This window comes from Lytechinus variegatus, chromosome 5 (genome assembly GCF_018143015.1).
Source record: "Lytechinus variegatus isolate NC3 chromosome 5, Lvar_3.0, whole genome shotgun sequence".
Lineage (NCBI taxonomy): Eukaryota > Metazoa > Echinodermata > Echinoidea > Temnopleuroida > Toxopneustidae > Lytechinus > Lytechinus variegatus.
The window spans coordinates 42,833,198-42,855,641 of NC_054744.1; the positions used below are offsets into that span (position 1 = coordinate 42,833,198).

General features: G+C 34.7%; 2 protein-coding genes across 5 annotated transcripts in view; both read left to right on the top strand.

The window, feature by feature from the left end:
- The window catches only part of LOC121416214 (OTU domain-containing protein 7B-like), a 30,423-nt gene extending 27,800 nt beyond the window's left edge, over positions 1 to 2,623 (top strand). For all 4 annotated transcript variants that reach the window (XM_041609714.1, XM_041609713.1, XM_041609716.1 and 1 more), the window contains exon 10: positions 491 to 2,623. In XM_041609714.1, coding sequence (XP_041465648.1) covers positions 491 to 1,450 — 960 coding nt within the window. In that variant the 3' untranslated portion in view covers positions 1,451 to 2,623. The remainder of the gene's footprint in view (positions 1 to 490) is intronic.
- Positions 2,624 to 7,131: 4,508 nt separating this feature from the next.
- Positions 7,132 to 21,814, top strand: LOC121416216 (UDP-glucose 6-dehydrogenase-like). Its single transcript, XM_041609717.1, has 11 exons — positions 7,132 to 7,274; positions 8,364 to 8,537; positions 9,997 to 10,134; positions 15,083 to 15,247; positions 15,928 to 16,125; positions 16,486 to 16,633; positions 17,544 to 17,638; positions 17,875 to 18,005; positions 18,279 to 18,415; positions 18,952 to 19,043; positions 19,384 to 21,814. Exons 2-11 carry the CDS (start codon positions 8,373 to 8,375, stop codon positions 19,543 to 19,545), a joined length of 1,431 nt encoding a protein of 476 aa, XP_041465651.1. The 5' UTR covers positions 7,132 to 7,274; positions 8,364 to 8,372; the 3' UTR covers positions 19,546 to 21,814.
- The last annotated feature ends 630 nt before the right edge of the window (positions 21,815 to 22,444 follow it).

Below are 22,444 nucleotides of genomic sequence, written 5' to 3' on the forward strand. Positions count from 1 at the left end.
TTTAGGAGCGCCGGTGCGATCGCGCTCCTCAAAAATGAAGGTCTGGTAATAGGGCTCAGATGGCAATCACAATCAAGTTTCTATTGTAATCAAAATTATGTTTAAGTTGTTGTAATCTTTTTTTAAATTGGCCCCTCAATAAAAACCAATAAAACTATAATGGTAACATTGTAGGAACTACCAAATAATAAACATTAAGGCAAAATCAGTCTTAAAATCAATGAACCTCATTAGGAAATTTAGCATTCTATAGGTTTGCATCAGTTGATATCTTAAACAAGGTTTGGAATGAGAACATTTATTCTGAAATATTATAGAATTCTGCAGGCAGCTATACTTAGTCATCTTATTAGTTCCTCTATGGAAAAGTATGAAAAAAAAATCAACGATTTAGTTACATGTACATGTTTAAGGTCTGATCACTGTAGAAATTAGATGAAATAGATTTGTAATTTATCATCTGTGTTAAATCTTGCATTTTGTTCTACAGGTTGAAGTCGCTAGAAGCAATTCAAGTGGATCAGAGAAGAGTGACAGAAGCGGGGGCAAGGAGAAAGAGAAGTCAAGGTCATTTGGTAAAAAGCTCAAGCACTTTGCGGGACTCGATAAAAGCAAGAAAGGATCATCCCGCAAAGATGGCCATGAGCAGTTTCACATCATAGAGGAGAAGCACAAGAAGGACAGAATCTCAACCGAAGTGACCATTCAGGATGTTGCTGACCGTTCAGTTGTGGTTGCAGCAAAGATGGACGATGTTAGGTTACAGGGAGTGGAGGAGATGATAAGGAATTACCTGGAGTCAGCAAAGACCCGTTTCCATGAGGAGGTAGCTCTGAAGAGGATGATTGCTGCTGAGAATCGGAGCAGACAGCAGCAGAGGATCCAGAGAGAACAGCGCCCTCACGATGTTTGTATTGATGATGACGAAAGAACTAATGAGGCTGCATATCACTTTGCCTCTCTTCCACGTGTCCATGTCAACGGGCCCATGTCTTCCAGAGGCAGTCATGATTATCCTGATAATGGTAGAGGTGTGCAGTATGTCCATGCAACAAGTAGCAACCCAGGCAGTCCTGCCATGGAGCGTGTCAACAACAGTACGTCATACAACCCAGCAGCCAAGCGTCAAGGAGGGACGTACAGCCCTCAGCCGGTACGTGCACACTACAACCCTCCACAACCACGCTATCAAGCTCAAACTCAATCACCACAGTTTCAAAGAACAGTACCCATTCAGAGACTTCACATCAACGACAGGAATCAAGAAATCCGCTCCAATTCTAACCCATATGCTACCCATGTCAGGGGAAGGCGTGTACCGATAGAAGAGGAAGCTACAAGACAGTGCCGTACCTTTGGTTGTAAGTACTTTGGCTCAGAAAAGACAGACTTCCTGTGTTCCCATTGCTACGAGTCAATCATTCGAAAGAAGCAACCTCTCATGCGGTAGAGAAAGATATATAAAATAGGAAGCATTTGATAAGCTTGCTGGGTCATCCATATGTATCAAATGAATGAGTTCTGCACATTTATCCTTTTAAGTTGTCATTGTGTATTGTATGTTCAATCATGTCTTGAATGAATTCTGTCCCACATGTGATGCAGCTTTATTCTCATGTGCCATGTTGTTTTATTATCAGTATGGTTAAATATGACATTGATTTGATTGTTAATTTTATTTTCCCATCATCCAAGTGATGACAAGTTACTTTGTTGATATTTTGTTGTTCAGAATGTATTGAAGCAGACTTTTGGCAGGTGTCTGTGTGTAATTTGTTACAATTTTTTCCTCTTAATTCTATCACTAGATATAATCAATAACTGAAAGGTTGAAAGACTAAAGTGCAATTAGAATGCAAACAGCTGATGAAGACATACATGAAGAGAAAGAAGATTATTTTTTAAGAAAAAAACATGAAGGTTAGGTTTAAGTTGTATAGTAGGAAAGGTTTATATCAATACATTGTGAATTTTTAGATACTGGTATATAGTAGATGTATTGTTCAAGAAAATTTACACTCGATTGATAGGATTTTCTTATGAACATGATATCCAATGGTGAAAAAAAAATCATTTTAATGAATACCAACATTCATAGTGAAAAGGTTAAAAATCATTTAATGTATATCTGTATTATGAATCATCTAAGTTGGGATTTCATTCATTGTTTTATTCAGAACAAGTAGTGTGCTTGTGGTGTGTTTAATAGAAGACATCAGCAATACCAGCTAATCTCTCCATGTCAACTTGTTAGATAAAAAAACTCGCCATCATGATACACCAGTAATTTGTACCTTGAATGTCACTGCCAATTCAATTCAATTTCAATTTATTTACCATCTTTAAAAATAAGTGTACATAATAATCTGACATGAAATACAAAAACCAATTGTTTAAAAATGGAGGGATTCCCTTAATAAGCACAGTGCTTGTAAGCAGGGTCCCAACATGCACTAAACATTAGACCTCGAAACTTTATTACACACATTATTGATATGTGGTTTACAAGAGAGGCATTCATTAACTGCCAAGTAAAACTTACACATTTTAATTGTCGAATTGAACATTGATGATGTAATTACTCCAGAAGATATTGGATAGGGTGTACTCACATTTGTGTGTATCAAAAAATTTCAAAAATTGATTTGTTGATAATTATTTTGAGCCTGTACTCATATCAAATGATGCCCATGCCCGAATAACAATAGTGTCTGTGATAGTACTCCAATAACGTAAAGAGGTATAGAATGATATTGTTTAATGTTTACATCAAGTGTACAGACTTTTTCTATTATACAGTATGTCTAAATAGGGTGACGGTGACATGATTGAATACTGACTTTGTAAAATCCATGAATGTACATAGATTCATCTGTATTCTTGACTTGATGCATCTATTTCTTCATTAGCCTTCAAAATCACCCTTTTCCAAGCTAGTATATTGGAATAAGACCTATTTGTGTCATTTTCACAAAACAAAATTGATATATTTACTTTGCTTTGGAAAATTCATCTACATATCAATTTATAATAATAATATGTCCATTTATATAGCGCACTTTCTATGTGCATATACTCAACTATGCTTTGATACTTGGTATCATTATTACCCTGGCTGTAGCTAAGCCGCCATATTAATAGGCGCTAAAGCGGGCAAGGAATAAATCCTACCGGGTACCCATTCACCTCACCTGGGTTGAGTGCAGCACAATGTGGGTCTTGCCGAAGGAAATTACGCCATGGCAGGGATTCAAACCCATGACCCTCTGTTTCAACGTCCGGAGACTAATCCACTGGGCCACAACACTCCACACGATTTGCTTTTATTTTGTTGAATTCAGTTCACTTTTATTCCTTTTCTCTGTACAAATTATAAACAATAAGTACATGAATGACAAATAACACAGACAAAAGAAGTTAAGTAAAACTTTTGAGAAATAGTTACTAGTAAGTAAAATTTTAACAAATGTATATTTTCATTTTAGATTTGTTTGAATCAAATGATAATGAATTTGAATTGCATTCCACTGCCTGAATGTAGCCCAAAAAAAATGAAGGTTAATTGGTCACATTTTATTATGGGTCAGGATGCTGAACAGTTTGATTTGCTCATTAGCACCATTCTAATCAGTTGATTTTTCTGACCAGCAAATGGATATAATAATGAATATGCAACTTGAATGATTTATGCAAACATTATTAATATACATGTAGCCCCCAGTTCAAGACAGCAAGAATTGATCAAATGATTTCCTATTTTTATTCAAACATTGAAAGAAAAATATGTGTAACATATCATTTTAAAACAGTACTATTATCAATACAAACTTATGTTTGTGATGTTTTATTAGATTAGAGTAATTACACTATGATTATATTTTTTTCAATGAAAATATGCAATGTAAATATCAAAATTGTATTTAAGCTAATATTGATTAATTAATGATTGTATTTGCCTTGAAACAAGTATTCAAGTACATATGGGAAAATATGAGATGTATTGAATGGAATGAATTGTCTGTACAGATCAGTTTGAAATACCAATATATTCTAAAGATAGATACATAGATAGTGAAAAAGAACCTCAGAAGGTCATCAGAAAATTGCACAAGTATGTGGACAGTGTAATTAGTCAATGTCCCTTACTATTTCCCCCCTAAATTGTATCTCTTTAAAAGTATACATACAACTCATTTACATGTATTCCTTGACAAAACTTGTATGTCTGGTCAACTTTAACAACTCTGATGTAGCACAAACCGACTATAATATTGTTGAATCTGTATAAATCTGACATCATGGAAGTCATTTTTCTTATGCTACATGTACTTAAATAAATATTGAAATTGAATTTGAAACCTGTTTTACTATGTAAAGTCAAGTCTTTGGTCACAATATAAATGTTCTACATGTATATCATTGCAGAATACATTTATCAAACAGAATACATTATCTTTTATTAAATCAGTTGTATTAAAGATTTTTCCATACACATATGGCTGAATATGATATATATATAATATATATATGTATATATATTATGAATTAGTGTTTCCATATATGCCTTAACACAAAGTTTTTATGTTGTGTATTTTCTCTGCCAGCCTTCTTAGCTTCCTTGAATCAAATTTATGTAAGAAATCATTTATTATTAAAAAAATTATATTTGTCATCCAAGTTAAAGTTCATACCTGCATTTAATGTTCGTACAAATGTACATGTGTAAGAGCAACCCAACTGTATTCTGTACATATCAATATGACTGCTCATATTCACATTATTTTAGTTCATACTGATACATTTTTTTGTGTATATATTTATTTTTTGAGGGAGAAAATGTTTAAAGTTGGGAAACAAATTATATTTTGCTGGAGTTTAAAAATATCACATTTGCTTGTAGAATAAAAAAAATATAGCCTTATTTCCTACAAAGAAAATTTGACAAGTGATTTTTTTTTTATTTGTGTTGTTGTTGTTGTTGTGAGGGTGTGTGTGTGTGTGTGTGTATAACGGATTGTGTTATTAGTTGTAGAATTCTTAATTATGCTGTTGATTTGCCTATTCAGTTCTTTTGATGTGACTTGAACTTTTGAAATATTCATTTGACTTTCAAAGCAATGAAACATTTTAGCATTTGCTTTATAACACTGTTAGATGCATAAATTTATACTTTTTTAGCCCACCCTCCCCCACAATCTTTTTCCCTAAACCATCTTGATTTAGGACTGTTTATTTTTTCTTTATGTTTGCAATGTTTGGACCACAACTATCTCCGAGTCTACGACAAGTTTAATTCTAGAGGGGTGGTCCTGGTTTGGAAGTTACGGCCAGCGATTAAGTGCTAGAATTTCAGTGGAGCTGTCCGACTTTTGCTAAAATGGTTTATATAGCAGGTTAAGGATACTCCCGTGCTAATGCACTCTTAGTTTAGACTAGTCTAGATTACACCATTTTTATAAAAAAAATGTCAGACCTTGGGTATAGAACAGCCAAATTCTCCAACCATTTCCTTTTTTATGGGAAGGAGAGGAAAAGGGAGAGAGGGGAGAGTTGTGGGAAAGGAGGGGGGTCTGAGACATGTTGGCCTACTTGTAGGCATGAAGTGTAAGAGGGTTGGAAGGTAGTGAACTGGGAAAACAATGACAGGGAGAGAGGGATAGTAAGATTAGGTACAAGGATCCAGCCAAGACAGTTACCGTAAGTTGTAAACCAAATCCATATAGAGGTAGACAAAAACATCCACCTCTGAACAAACCCTAAAATCAGGTTTTAGGCTGTGGGGTGCTGATTTAGGATGGTAAATGAGAGAGAGAGAGGTAGAGTGTTATAGTGATATAGATTTCTGTGGTAGCAAAGAGGATGCATTTTCATAGCCGTAGAGGAGTATATTTTTATTTTCATGCCTATTGATACAAGCACCCAATATCAAACTCCATCACAGAAACAATTGTCTGTGTCTGATGGTAATTTCTTAACACTGGAAGCTTGATCAATTGGTCATGACAATCTTACCCAAATTACCATGGGCAGGGCACTTTTCTTTAATAAAATAATCAAAAAATGAAAAGTAAAAAGGTCCTTAAAATTAGGTCAAATGCCCCTTTTACCCACTTTGGGATCAGAGCGGGGGTTTCGAATTCCAGTGACCTGGGTTCAATTCCCAAGTGGTGCGCTAGTGCCCTGTGGTAAGGCATTTATGCTCATTTATTATATATTACTAGTACCAGGTCCATTGGAGAGGACCTTAAGCCTTTGGTCCCCTGGTTGCTTGCTCACAGGCATTCATGCTTTCTTAGCAGTCAGGTAAAAAAAACCTTGATATGGTATAACATAAAAAAAACCTTGATATGGTATATAACATAAGATCATGCTGGCGGACACATCTGGTGGGGCATTTTCTGATTTCATTATCCCCCCCCCCCCCCGCCTAAGAACTATTACCTTTGCTATATACGGCTAATTGAACCAAACCAGACAAAAAAAACCCACCTGTAAAGAACTTATGATTCATGAGGCTGAGAATGAAGCCTCCGCCCGTTTACTATAAAAGTTTCAGGGGAGTGGCCGTCGTCGCCCACGATCGACCCACCGATACCATCAGTGGAGGTGCCGTGGCCGAGTGGTCTAAGGCGCCTGGCTATACATGTAAAGTCTGGGTTCGATCCCCGGCCGCGGCACCTATGCCCGTGAGCAAGGCATTGAATCTACAATGCTCTTTTATCCTGCTTTCAAATAAATGGAAATGCTTTATGCATTATTGGTAACAAGGTGTGAACTTGTTTTTTTAAAAAAAAAAAAAAAAAAAAAAAAAAAAAAAACTCATTCAGTTCAATTGCGTCACTATGAATTATTTTGTTATAACTATTTTGTTCCTGATGACGCGAATGTTATATTCTGTATTTTTTTTGTACAATTCTTTTTTGTATTATGAATAATTATTTATTTGACTTTGTGAACAATGTTTTGTTAATTTATTATTGTATGTATGATTTTGAACTGAATGTTTTAATAAATACTACTTCAAAACAAAAAAAAAATCAACGTCAAACCACGCACGGTTGCGGTTCGTCGGTAGCATGCATGAAGTTTTCGAAGACTGCATGCTATATGACGAACCGCAACCGTGGTATAGCCCGAGTACCGAGCCGATCGACTACTTGGCCGCTTTTGTTCTGCCAGGGAAATATCTGAATATAGATATTATCAGCATATTCTTTCTGACCTGTACGCCTAGATAGATGGTAAATAAGCCAACTTTTCATAGATCAAGCGAGGTAAGTTCTACAATCTCTAAAACTTTCATGGGGTTTCCCCTTTCCGTCAGTTGCATACGTGGCCGTGAAGTTGGTGAATGTTTATTGCGAGATCGGGGTCCGGGTCGGGCCACGGACTGACGGTCGACGGGTCGGGGTACCGACCGTTGGCATAGACAGCTGGCAGCCGTCTGTTTCGAGGAGTTTTTTAACATTTTTTTTTTTAATTTCTCCTCGTACACAGACGGCTCTCTATCGTGCAGCCATCATCAGGGGACTTGCAATGCAAAATCCCCCCGTCGGGGCTTTTCAATTTTTGTCTTTAAGGAATAAAAATTTCGAAAATTATAGCGACCAGAGTGCAAATTTATATTCCCTCTTGGCATTAATTGCCAAAAAACGGAGAAAAATGAAGCTAAAAGGAACAAAAACAGTGACTTACCTCGGCTGTCGCGCAAATTCACTTCCCCGTTTTATCCGATCTTAAGTACATAAACATATGGCCATTGAGTCCCTGTACAGATCGCGCTAGAACTTCGGTCTCTGTATTTGGTGAGTGAAGCGAACGAAGTTCAGCTGAACAACCAACAAAACAGAGACCGAAGCTTTTGGTCTACCGTTGGCAGTGCTTGGTTCTGGGCAGACAACTCGTGAACGTGAACTTCGTGTAGCCGCCAATAGCAACTTGATGATTTTTGTAACTATTTGGTATTTTGTGCTGTGACTGATATGTCAGCACTCAATGGAAGGAGAAAAACAACAAGTCATTTTTCTCAACCAAAATTTTGATGAAACTAAGTAGCCTAATTTAACTTAATTATGACTTGCTACGGTACGTACATCAGGTTACCTCGGCTCAGGCTCAGGCTTAAAAATTCCTTTGACAAAGAGTTACGATTGATCCAATCAGTTGTAGATCTAACTGTATGGAAATCCATCAGTGTCATAATTTTTTTCTAGGCCTACAGGAAATTTGCCCAATGTCCATTGTAAACAATTCAATCTACATCAGTACCGTACATGTCTTTATGAATGACATTTCACATGTTATGTACTGTAATCTTTCTCTTCCTACGAAATGTAATTTTTACATGGCTTTCATTTCTGCAGTAAACCACTATGGTGATCAAGAAGATATGTTGTTTGGGGGCAGGGTACGTCGGAGGTCCCACTTGCTCCGTAATTGCCCTCAAATGTCCTGAGGTCACAGTCACTGTCGTTGACCTGAGTCAAGCTCGGGTAGATGCATGGAATTCCGCAGACTTCAAGCTGCCTATCTACGAGGTAACACCTTCAAATTTGTTTAATGATTTGTATTTGTTCAGATGATTAGTGGGATAATGTTTTTAAAAAGAAAAAAAAAAGGAATGTCATGCATAATCAATGTCCGGATTCAATGTCTCGTTATACCCGATCAAGGTGTTTTGGGGGGGGGGTTGAAACTAAAATGTTGTTAAATAACTTGTACAAGAATTGTGCTCACCATGTCAGTTGAATAAAATGGTGAATTACATCATGTAAATGGAGGCATTTCTTCCATGTGTTACAATGAAATTTACAATTAAAAAGCTTGTGTCTGATTTCTTTATACCTCAGTCAAAATTTCACATGTGGCATGCCAGCATATGTCAGCATTGCTGAGCAAATAGACACAGCTAGTGTAGTGCGACATTGAATACTGACATCTTTTGTTTCTAATTTATAGTTTAATTGAACATGTTTAACCCAAAATTTTGCTGGTACCCACCATATGACCAGGCTTTCCTTACAGAATACTGATAGTGTTTGCAAGGCCTCAACTGTGTCTATATGTTCAACTTGATATTCAATGTTGGCATCAGACTTATGATTTATTTTGTCCTTTTATTTGTTGTGATATAATTTGTCTGTTAACTGTACATATGCACACTTTTGTGTCTTCCCTTAACAAGTTTATTGGATAAAAACAAAAAGATTTTATTGAAATTTCATATTTCTTTCTTGTGTTTCTTCATACTATAGTTATACATGTAGGTATGTATGTGAAACAATAAAATCAGTGGGTTGTGTTGTTAGGAGTTGAAGCACTGTGAAAGAGTGTCATGGATATTAATGTAATTAGTTTTCTTTGATAAAATCTCTCAAAACTTAATAGTGATGTAAATTGCTAAATTCACTCATGTTGAAATATTGATGTACATTACAAGTGTTATCAGGCAATATAAGCGAAAACATACAAACCACATAACATACAGAAGGCCATAGATGTGTCTTGAACTCGCCTCACAAAAAGGTGGTTTTGTTATGCTTTTCCAATTTTCATTCAGTTTAAACATACAAAATATCTGTTGAACGGAGAGATATTGTCATGGAATTGGTATCATTTTAAAGCTTCATATATACTTTATCATGTCTGAAAAAATGAGCACAATATCACGTAAATTTGGGCGACACTGCAATTGATAGAACAAAAAGTGGCAAGGATGGTGGGGGGGGGAGAGGTACACACAAAGTCTATATGGGAAAGTTACATTAAAAAAAAGTGTATTGGAGGTCCTAAAAAATTGAACATTTTCATTGATAAAATGTTAGCAGTTCACTTTACCTAATTTCTAATGCCATTTTTGGAATCCTCATGAAATTTCCTTTCAAAAATACAAGTAACACAAATGGGGCGAGTTCAAGATGCATGGCCATGAACATGTAGGCAAGATGAATGTAAATAGCCATAAAAGGTATCTTATCTCCTTTCTTTGAATGATAGCCTAGTTTGGAGAAGGTTGTAAGAGAATGCAGGGGAAGAAATCTTTTCTTCTCAACCAACATTGATACTGCAATCCAAGAGGCTGATCTGATATTCATTTCTGTCAACACTCCTACAAAGACATTTGGATTAGGGAAGGTAAGATGATGAAATTTACTATTTAAGAGTTCTCTTAAATCCAAAGAAGAATGCCATATTTCAGTATTAAGTTCATCTAATGAGAAAAATTATTCTTTGATTTAATTGGATGCAGGGGGGGGGGCACATTGTGTTTCCTGGTTTTCTTTCCATTCTTCTCATATTTATGATTAGAGAGTCAAAAGGGGCCTAAGCTTTCGATCCTAGCAGAATCTTTGTGGGAGGCAAAATGACAAACAAATGAAGTTATATATATCATATTTATGATTGAGTACAGATGAATGTTTCAGGACTTTGCAATAATAGCATGCAATACCATGACCCAATGCCCCTAATGCTCCAATATGTAAATCCAAGGCTATTGTAAATTGGGAAAACCTGTTTTTCACAAGCATTTGTACCAAGGAAAGTCTTGTATATAGAACTGAGATAAGTCAATATTGACAAAGGGTTGATAAAGGTTTATACATAGCTCTAGAGCATAGCCTCCTTTGATTTTTATTAATCTAAACCTGTTTCCTTAAGAAGGATGTAACTGTCATGGAAGTAAACTGATATTAAAGTAACATCACCTTCATTTGCTTTGATTAGTTTGTCATTGCTTAGGAAATTGCCTGTACTAGTTGTAGATAATCAGCTCTCATGATGGTTGTTATTTCTAGCCCTTAAAAATGTCATGTTGCCCTCATAAGCCTAAAATCAGAGAGTTGAATCATTCCGACTCATTCGGTTAAGAGTGCTTTATGGACAATTCTTTCATAAACATAATATTGATAATAATATTGTACTTAATAGCGCATTAGACCCTTGCTTTTAATACAGTAGACCTGTACATGTGCATTTTAGCTGTTAATTTTTTTTCTTTAAGTTAGAAATTTATGGATGTTCCACAGTTGAAATGAAATCCATGTCATTTTCACCAAATATTGCATAGAGTTACTTTAGAACCTAAATAAGTATGCAAAAATTACTATGGTTTCATGTGCTTGATTTTTGCTATCGAGCTCTGAAGTTTACCCCCAATTGAGGATTCTCGAGAATTACGCAGTCAAAAGAACCAGGCACTTTAAACCTTTATTACTCACTTAAATTCCGTGTAAAGTTTATCAGATTTTACAGGTCAGTTCAGGATTGTATTCCAAATATGGCAAATATATTGATATTCATTTGCTCATTTCAAATCAGAAAAAGGTGGGGCTAAAAAGACAAAAGCATATCCAAAATATTTGAAATTTTTATAACGAATTTGAAAAGTACAATAAATGTTGCACTTAACATATAAATCAATATCCATGCCATTTTCACCAAAATTTGCAAAGTTGTAGAGGAAAGTATACTAAAGAGGTACATACATGTACTTTGTACACTATTTAATGGGGGTTCATTTGCTTGTTTTCAAACTATGAGCATTTTTGTTGGAGCTTTATGCGCCTAAGTGGTATCTATGTAAGGGAAAATTCCAAACCACTCTCCCATTAATTCAAATTCAAGGCAATAATCGTCATACTTCGCAAATCTGCATAAGAAAGTATTCTAAAGTTGTAGAGGAATTTTGAAAGCGGGTCCATGGACTATTTTCAATTTGATTAGCCTCATAAAATAATAGATTATTAGATCTGCAGTAAGAGTGCAGACCACAGGAAAAATCAGCTGATATACATGTATGTGAACTTATGAATCACCTGTTCATTCATTGTGACATCAATGTGCAAAGCGTGAAATATCCGCACAAACATAACTGGGGAACATCCTTATAAAAGGAAGGTGAAAACTGATTTTTGACATATTTTTCCTGTGAGCTAGTCCCTGCTCTACATTTGTACATTTTTAGATTATAAATTATACATGTAGATCCACTTTTTATTTTGAAATTATTAGAATAAGATCGTTATATAAAAAAAAGTATATGATCCCCTTCTTTGATTGAGTACTATTAAATTAAACTCATTTTGCTTTTGGATTGTCTGTCAATTCTTATCCAGGATCATCATTGAATAACTGTCAGATAGTGACTGACTGGTGTGTTTTATACTGACAGAAAATAGTCAATTTCCTCATCACGCGTTATTCTTCTCTATGAAAAAAAGTTTGATAGCTAGTGCTCAATTTTCTTATTAAATATTTTGTGGAATGTTTGGATGGCATTATACAGTGCGTATCAAAAAAAAGTTTACACTTTGAAAAAGCCCTGGGAATTAAAAAATATACAACATGCGGGTAATTTTTTCACATATAATCTTGGGTTTGGGTCTCATCTATCCAATGAAAGTAAAAGTTTTGTCAGAATGTTACACTTGAGTGAGCACTGTCCATTTCTGTAAAGCTCGCAGAAATCTGTTTGCGCAGAAATGCTCGTTTTCATGCTGTGTCAAGGGGAAAGGGCGAAACCAAACTTACACTACGAAAGATTTATCATGCATTTCCCTTGCACTTTTAGTCAATTGGAATAAAACGGATAAATTCAAGCATTTTGTGACAATTTTGCCACCCAAATTGAAATTTCAACACTTGATAAGCACAACCTTTTCCCTATTTCTGCCAGCTGGATCTGAGGACATAACTGAATCTGAACATAAGTTTATATCAGACATCTCCAGCATTTTTTACTCAGTTTTTATCATTGAAAGTTGGTTTACATTTCATTCTTCATTTAATACTTGTTTCTCCACACTTTTCCCAAGCTTAGCAATGATTAACAAAATGAAAATCAAGCTTAAGCCATTCCATGCAAATCACAGCTCAATGTAAAGCAAATATCGTCACGATGGCCTCGGTGTGTGGGGGAGTGGGGTGGGGCGAAATGCACTCTTCGAAGTGTTTTGGGGCAAGGAAACAAGTCAAACAATGTAGAAGATATCTTCAAATCAATTTTACTAGCTAAATTCCATGCGTTCTTCATGATTAAGGTCTACTTTTATTCGCATAACTATTTCAAATTTCTGCGCAAATCATTTTTCACTAACTTTTCAAAAGTAAGTGGTGCTCACTCAAGCGGAAATATTTTTCGACAATTATATCGTCATTTACTTTAATGGACCTGTACCAATTTTAAAATGTGGAACAATCTTCAGGATATTACAAATGTATAATTTTACAGGATTTTTTCAAAGTGTAAACTTTTTTTTGATACGCACTGTATACTGTACCACTTACATGTAGGGTATTCAAATATGAATGACTAATGTACAAAATAAAAAGTATGGGTGCTTGCCACTTCACCAAAGAGATAATTTAAGTAGGATAAACTTTATATTTCAGACAGAATAACAAAATTCTTAACTATAAATGTCAATTACCTGTATACTTCCCAGAAGTCCTATTGCTTGAAGTACAATTGGAGTAGGCGATCAGATTTATACTTCATTTAGTCAATATTCATCAAATATACTGTAGCTTTTGTACATAAAGGTGCAGTATATGTATGAGTATTATATTTGCAAGAGCTTTTTAAAAACTTGAGGTTTGAAAAGCAGAATCAAGCTTAAAATATTTGTACCCAAACTTCATCTCACCCACTTATTTACATTTCTCAAGTGATTTAGCAACTTTGGGTGTGATTTCCGATCAGGATTTTATAGAGAAAACTCAACATATGAACAGCCTTTTACCAATAATATTAAAATCATGCTTTTTGCTGCTTATGGAATGTGAAAAGTGTAGGATGTAAAAAAGGCAAATGCTCATAAAAAAGAATATTATTTTCCACCATACATGTATTTGTAATTTGTATGGAGTGCAGTAAATAATTTGTTTGATGGATAATATTTGAATTTAGCAGATCTGTGAACACTTGGGTTGGGCATAAATTTTGCCAATTGATTATAGTGTTTTGAGTGGTAGCATTATAAAAAGAAAAGAATCAATTGATGTGTATGTCTACAGCAATAATTGGGAGATGCATAAGCTGAGATTTTGGTTTAGGTGCACAATAAAGTTCCTGAATGGATTAAGGGTTGCTGTTGCTAAATACAGATTTAACATTTCAAATCAGAATGATGTGACTGTACTTTTCATCAGGACCTTATAATGTATCTCAAGTATTGAAAGCTAGCAACAATGTAATTCACATATCATCTAAAGTGTAATATTATCAATATGCTGCCTTTTGTAAACAAGAGAACATTCATGATTAAATTTAAAAATATTAACTATGGCATTGCTAGTGTGTCATATTTAAGATTAATTTTGTGAACTCTTCTGATGGGGCCCAGAACATAATCTTAATGAAGAATATAGGTGGGCCAGCTCTTCACTGCACATCCCTTTTCTGCAACAAATATCAATAGCAGGCTTGGTGCAATGGTTTTTAATATTTTGTATGAGATGAAAGAAAGATCCAATAAGGTGTAAGCTGGGTTGAATTATATACTGTAGAGTGTCTCTCTTTCAATGAAGTGAAAAATCATTGCATGAATAGGAATATTTGCTGTTTGTGTTGTATGATGCAGGAAGTTAGGGAAAATGTGAAGAATGATTTTTCCCTTCATGGTAATCCATGAGAATCAAGGGGCAAATTGTTGCAAGCGAAATTCAAAATCCCTTTTAATAGAAGCATGCTTAACTGATCCACGCATCTGTAGCAACAATGTGCATTTAGCCACTGTCACCTTGTAGAAATGATTAATCTTTACTTATTTTTCTTCGATTAATTTAGCGAACTTAAATTTACTTTTAAAATTTTTGCGTATCCTGTTGATGGTTGTTTTTCTGCTTGTCTGTTGTGTATTGTAATGCGCAGTTGAGTATATCCAAATACAAATTGCGCAATATAAATTTACAATTATTATTATTATTACCTGCAACAATACATTTTGGATTGTACACGATGTGATTTAATAGTGATATGAATGTTTCATTCTCATTTGCTTGTGTACAACAAGTTTTATTTTGTACTTTAATAAGGCCAATGTTCAAAATTTAAACTGGTATTCTGATTGTGCTATCATAGGGTAGAGCAGCAGATCTGAAGTATATTGAGGCAGCAGCACGTCGTATAGCTGAAGTTGCCACCTCTAATAAGATAGTGGTTGAAAAGAGCACCGTCCCTGTTAAAGCTGCTCAGAGTATTCAAAGAATACTCATGGCAAATACCAAACCAGGCTGCAGATATGAGGTATTCAAACTTACGTTTCCTGTTTTATTTTTTTTTCATACCATCACTTTATTTGAGTTGCTTCTAATAGTGATGTTGCTGTTGTTGGGAGATTTATCTTTCAGCTCCGTTTTGTAGTCCAGTTGAATATGTTCTTGGTTGAGTTTTGTACTGTATTTTGTTGTGATAAATTCTTTTCAATAAATCTGAGTTCAAATTTTGCTAATTTTTGCATTAGACCAACATCATATATGTCTACAAGGAATAATTTTCCTGGTATCGCATCGTAATTTGCTCCACATTTATTAAAGACTGAGCTACATACACGTACACCAAAAGTCTTCTTATGTTTAGCAGGTTCCTACATAGGAGTCAGGACTGTACATTACTAGTTGAAAGCTTTTCTCTTATGACCAAAATACTAATCGACTGTAGTATTAAAGCAAAATTATTCCCTGGCCAATCTTGATTTTGCTGTATACAGTGTAGTCTTATTGGAAAGTTCAGTGTTCCTTGATTATCATAAAACAAAATTTCAAAAAAATCTTCAAGTACTATGATTGCACATTGAAAGGTGACAGGAAACCGCCAGAGTCATTGCACTTGTATTGGTTAACTTTTCATTTTCTATAGGAATGTGATCTTCTGTTAGGATTCGGTTTGTGATCATCACCACAAATGGCATTTATCTTTAATTTCAGGTCCTTTCAAATCCAGAGTTCCTTGCTGAAGGTTCAGCAATTAAGGATTTGTTGCAACCAGACCGCGTCCTCATTGGTGGAGATACATCTCACAGTGGACTCAAAGCCATAGATGAACTAGCATCAATCTATGAACATTGGGTACCAAAGGATCGAATCATTAAAACAAACACATGGTCTTCAGAACTCTCAAAATTGGTAAGTGCTGATTTTTATGTGACTACTAATTTTGTTGAGCACATTTCTAATTCTTCAATACATTCAAGTCATGTTGTGTGTAATTCATGAAATGTATTATTGCATACATGTACTGATTTCAGAAAATTTCGAATGAATGGGAATTTACAGAAATTTAAAAATATGAAAAATTACCCCATTCATTATCATAATTACTCAGCCACACAGCACTTTTCTTTTCCTGTTGACAGGAATAAACTTTAGCTTATTTTTTCCCCATTTATCTTTTTTTCTTAAAATTGTTATTTTAATTGATTCTAGTGAAAAATCAACTTAAGTGGCCAAATATTTCATTGTTGAATTTGCTCTTGACCTTTTAAGGCTGCCAATGCATTCCTAGCTCAAAGGATTTCAAGTATCAACTCAATAAGTGCAGTCTGTGAAGCAACGGGGGCTGATGTCAGTGAGGTTGCACACGCCATTGGTATGGACTCTAGGTTAGGACCAAAGTTTCTACAAGCAAGTTTAGGTAAGAGAATGAGTTCTTGAAAACAGTTAAATCTCCATTGGACCATTTGTCATGAAACTCATTATGAAATGCAAGTTACAAGGTAAAGTTTCTTGCGACTGAAATATTATTGAAGGATTGGAGAAAATTGTACGATCAGGGCACTGTAGTTGTGTTCTTCATTAGAGAAAAGTTAAAAATATGATATTAAAAACGTGATTAAAGTTCAGACGAAATGAAAGAAGTTATGTGTTGAGATGGAGAAACATGAGAAATGACAAAGAAAGACAGATAAAATATTGATGTTTTTTAGTATAAATTTAGATATTCAATTTGGTTGCTGTCACAGATGTCAGAGCAAGGACTTAACATTACAAAAGCCATTTCACCATCGTAGTTTGACATTTTTAGGACCAACGTAAATCGAGGGTGATATTCCTCCGATTTAAATTGAATTTCCGATATAATATTTTTACAGCAAGGCATTATACGATTTTTTCCTTCATTTTTGCCCAATTTTGAATATCCAAGCTTTTTTCCATTTTTTTTTCTGATTTGGTATTTTTAGCGCTACCATACATATTGCACCACATGGCGCTAATAATTGGTAATTTCAGCACCGCAGTGATTCCGACCGTACCCCTGATCTAGCTGCATTTATGCCCACGACCCGGGCCACCGCGGCTGGGCTTTTGCGGGCGCGTATAGCACAGCTAGCATCTTGGAACGTGTGTGCAAATGTTTGTTCGCTGGTCGTGATACAAGCAAGGAGGGAAAAGATAGCTGTAAAGAAAGCTAATTTGTATGTCTATTTTTTTCAAGAGTGAATGTCACCCCTGGTAAAAACATAGTTTTTTAGTGTGATGATCTATTTGATATTTTCTCTGAGATTCTGTGCATTTGATGGATTGTTATCAATTTTTCTTATTAGGTTTTGGAGGCAGCTGCTTCCAGAAGGATGTATTAAATCTTGTTTATCTCTGTGAAGCCTGTAATCTACCTGAAGTAGCACTGTACTGGCAACAGGTGAGAAGCTATTAGGAAAATTGTCATTTTTCATTATTCCTTAATTTTTTATGGTTCGTTGTATGTCTTTAATATAGAGTAGAGCAGAGATTCTATTGTCGTTAACATAAATTAATAGTTTTCTTGTGAAAGATGTTGTTGTCTTTGTGTTAGTGTTGTGTACATGTACATCAATAGTGTGAGAACCGTCCTAAAATGCTTATTGGAATATATATATTTTTTCATATTTCTTTTAGGTTATTGATATGAATGATTTCCAAAGGAGACGTTTCGCCAATAAGATCATCGCTTGTCTGTTCAATACTGTGACAGACAAGAAGATTGCTATCCTAGGGTTTGCCTTCAAGAAAGATACAGGAGATACAAGGTAAGGTTTCAATACGGCAACAGTTTCTCAAATGGAAAACCTGAAAATTTGTACCCAAGATAATAAAGCAGACATTGTTTGACAAGAGCATCACTGAACAAAGAGAATGGAGTTGTGGCCCCTTTTGGCTTAAGGCCAACAATAATTTGCAGAATGTGGGAAATATACATTGTATTGTATTCTTTTGAATTAGAAGTAGCTGAAGACTTGCACTATATGTAAAACCCATGTCACATTTAACCAAGATTGTGTCATTGTTCTTCTTCATCCCAGAGAGTCTTCCAGCATCTACCTCAGTAAATTCCTGATGGATGAGGGCGCCAGACTCAGTATATACGACCCCCAGGTTGAGCATGCTCAGATCATGTGTGAACTGACCAGTCCTTGTATATCTGCAGATCCTGAAAGAGGTCAGTAGAATTAAGAAAATTATGCCTTATTTGCAGAATTTTTTTCTGACTAATCGGAGCTATGCAACTACATGTTTGTATAGTGGTCAGAGGCAGTACGAGGGCATTCTGTTGGGGGAGGCAGGATATCCCAGGCAGGATGATTGAACGACATGTATATTTGTTTATAAACAAATAATAGGGTTACTGTTTAGTTAAACAACTTGATATTTATATTATATTATACCTTTTCTTCTTTTTCCCCCCCCCCCACTTCATTACTGTATTTGAAATATCATAGGGGCAGGGGCACCATGCTTGCCACCCATTATACCATCCATATCATCGCTCGGCTGTTAAAACTTTGTATTTTAATTGTAAAACAGCAATAGTAAAGCTCAGAAAAAACTTTATTTTAGAGAGTTTAAATAAGTGGCAATCTTCTTTTGTTTAGGAGTGACAGTGTGTTTGTTATGTATCACTATGCTATAGATAATCATGAACATTATTTAATTAATAATTTCTTCTTCCATATGCCTCCTACATGTATATCTCAGTTGAAAAGCTTGTCACCATTTGTTCTGACCCCTATGAAGCTGTGAAGGGAGCCCATGCATTAGTTATTTGCACAGAGTGGGATGAATTCAAGGTTAGTACCTCTTTATTATTATTATTTTTATTCTAATAAAAAAATGAGGTGGGGAGGGGTTGACTTGAAGTTTAGATGCAAAGTGTATGCATTGGACAAGCTAGAATTGGATGACAGTTAATAATATTTCTGTAGAACCAAACTGCTTTAGTTGAGATCAGGTTACATTTATTACTTTTTTTTACTTGTGGTAAAGGTCATAAATGAAGTCAATCTGTTTCCAAAGTATCAAGGGAGTGTTTAAATTTGATCAATGTGTGAAATATTCTGTTATGAAGTCAGTAATTGCTCAGGGAGTAGTGAGATCAACACCATTAACTTTTCAATTTTCCTCCATCAGGATTATGATTACATACGTATCTACAATGACATGCTCAAGCCAGCCTTTGCCTTTGATGGCCGACGCATCCTTGACACTGACCGCCTTGAGAATATTGGTTTCCATGTTGAGGTCATAGGTCGTAAGAGCTGGAAGAATGGTATCCTACCTGTCACCCCTTAGATGAGGTTGGTACCCTCTCTATCTCTCTCTGTCAATATGCAAAGTTACTTTGTATTTCTTATCAACAATCAGATGCCAAATAGCACAAACTCATTACAATTTTAATATCCACTCCATTTCTATGGAGTACAATTTTTATCATCATTGGTTGATTAAGATGCAGAATTGTTATATTGCAAAATTATTTTTAGCTGTGTGTGTATTTTTGTATTAGTGTACAATGCAATACAACTCCATTTTATATATAAAAATAGTCGTTTCCATAGATATATATTCTTGTGCTAGTACTTACTGTACAAAGCAAAGGGACCAATATGGCTGATAGTGTGTAGAATGCAGATTTAGTTTAAGAACGTATTGTACTCTGAGGGAAGTTTGTGTCTAGGGTTTGATGGTATGAGTTATTCATAATTTTCTCATACATTTATTTTTTACTTTTTAGAGGGGGTGGAAATAGTGATGAATTCAATTATTGTTTATGATTTGAATTGAAGTAATGTATGTATTGCTGCTGAGGCAACAAGACATTGTATCATAATTTTCAAATAAAAGAAAAACAAGCTTATGGTTCCCATAACACTATCAAATGGGATAGTTTTCCTTTGACATATTGCATTGGCTTCTTTTTTTTTAAATAGTAGGCTGAGATTTGAACAGACAGAATATACTAGATTATCTTGTCTTTAAATGAAAAGGTATCTTCCACAAAATATACAAGGTCTTGTTTTCCCAGCTAAATGATACGGTATGATATGCTATAAGTGTGCTTTCTGTTATTTTTTTAATGTACTTGGTTCCTCTTTAGAAAGTCGATGCAAAAACCAAATAAAACATTGTGTATTTGTATTTCATGTGCCTTTATTGTATAATTATGTAATATATGAAAGATAAAGAATTACACGTGAGAATACTTTATATTTATGCATAGTATCAATTAATAATTAAGAATGAGATGTACAATATCAGTGTATGTTTCCCAGTCAATGACGAAAGAGTAATATTTTTATATTAGCTTTTCTACTTTTTACCTTGCACATGTACATGTATATTTGAAAAGGGCTTTGGAATCCAGACCCATAACACAAAGCCTTATCATTGATCTAACAATTGATTTTAACTGTAGATTGCAATTACTCCATACAGTCAAGAATAACACTTTCTGTGATCAGTAGCTATTGTAACTAGGTCCTCTTCATATTTTCCACCTTGACATATGACATACATACCCTGACGTACATGTACATGTAGTTACAGGTATGTTTCCAGATTGTATTGAATTGTTATCGAAAGTTGTTTGTGTATTATTTATGAATCACTGCTGAGTATTTTTATAAGTACACATATATTGTTGATATTCTTGTTTTTTCTGAATGCAAAACAGGACTCGGACAGAAATTTCGAAGAAAAGAAAGGTGTATATTTTAGTAGCACTGTGTGGATTTACCGTTCCATGTAACCATTCCACATGATTTTCCACATTGATTTAGAATAAAATAAATTTGTGACCAAATGCTGAATTTTCTTTCTTGAAATGCTTAATAGACAACAAGGTTACTAAGTTCCCATGTACATTCACATGAGGATTTTATATTAATTCCAAACATATATATATCTGAATCATTTTATTAGACCTTTAGAATGGATATGCATCACCTTGAAACTCTTTCTCTTTCTCTCTCTCTTTCTCTTGTTTTCTTTTCTTTTTTTCTTGATATGATTACTGCCTTCAATGCAACTCTGCCTTTAGTACCACTTTTCCGATTATATCAACCTCCTGCTTCTATGACACGATATACCTAATTTATTCTACATGTACATCTTTTTTCTTGGCTCCTGAACTCAAAGCTTATATTGCGCAGTTTGCTGAGTGCCTGATGCACAAATGGGAGGTCAAGGGTTCAATCGCTGGCTGAGTCCATACCAAATACCTAAAAAATAGGACCTTTTGAATTCTTTTTAGGCACTTTGAGAAAATGCATGAATGCATGCATGGCCTGCTTGGAGAACAGTTCAAGAGCTGCAGTTGTTGCCCTGAGTTTTAATTATTTGGTTAATTGCATTGACTAATACTGTATGTGTTAAGTCTATCCTTGGGTACTGTTTGATTGTTCCTGTTTAACAGAGTACTTTTCAAACTCTTTGTACTATGTCACGTTAATGTATCCCTGCTGAAATGGAATAAAATGAAGGTGAAGTTTGTTTGTAAATCCATGAGTTCATTGTCATCACATATAAAGACAGAAATTCAATACTATCCTTCATGTTTATTGCAATTAAAAATAATGATGAAAATATGGGATTGGAAATGAAATTTCCAGGGTCTCCTCAGCATTATTATGTAATAACTTCTACCGTACAGGAGATTTGCTATGTGTAACACATATGAGATCTCTGAAATTACATGTAATGTTATGTAATCTGTTATGAGATCTCTGAAATTACATAACATTACATGCAACATCCTAAGCACAGTTTTACTTTGAACAGTATTTTTGTATCCGTCTTTCATTACTTCCTATTCAGTTTTATACTTCCTATGTTACAGGCTATGTGCAGGTGTATTTACTCAGATATCTTTGCTGATACATGGTACACAAATAATTTGGGGATAAGTAGAAATCATGTTTAAACAATATAAAAGATTTGAATAGAACATCACATGATGTAGCTCAAGCCGACGTGTGTTTAAGAGATATCTCTACTATTCATGGTATTTTTATTCATAGCATAAGAAACAGCATAAAACTATTTATACCTGTAAGATGCTTGAACGTTGCTTTTAACGGCTGAATCTACAAAATATAAAGTAGACTGATTTATTTATCATATAAGTAGTACTTCTTGTGGCACAAAATGTGAATGCATAGTGTACATATTTTTGGGCTATTCCACGGTTACG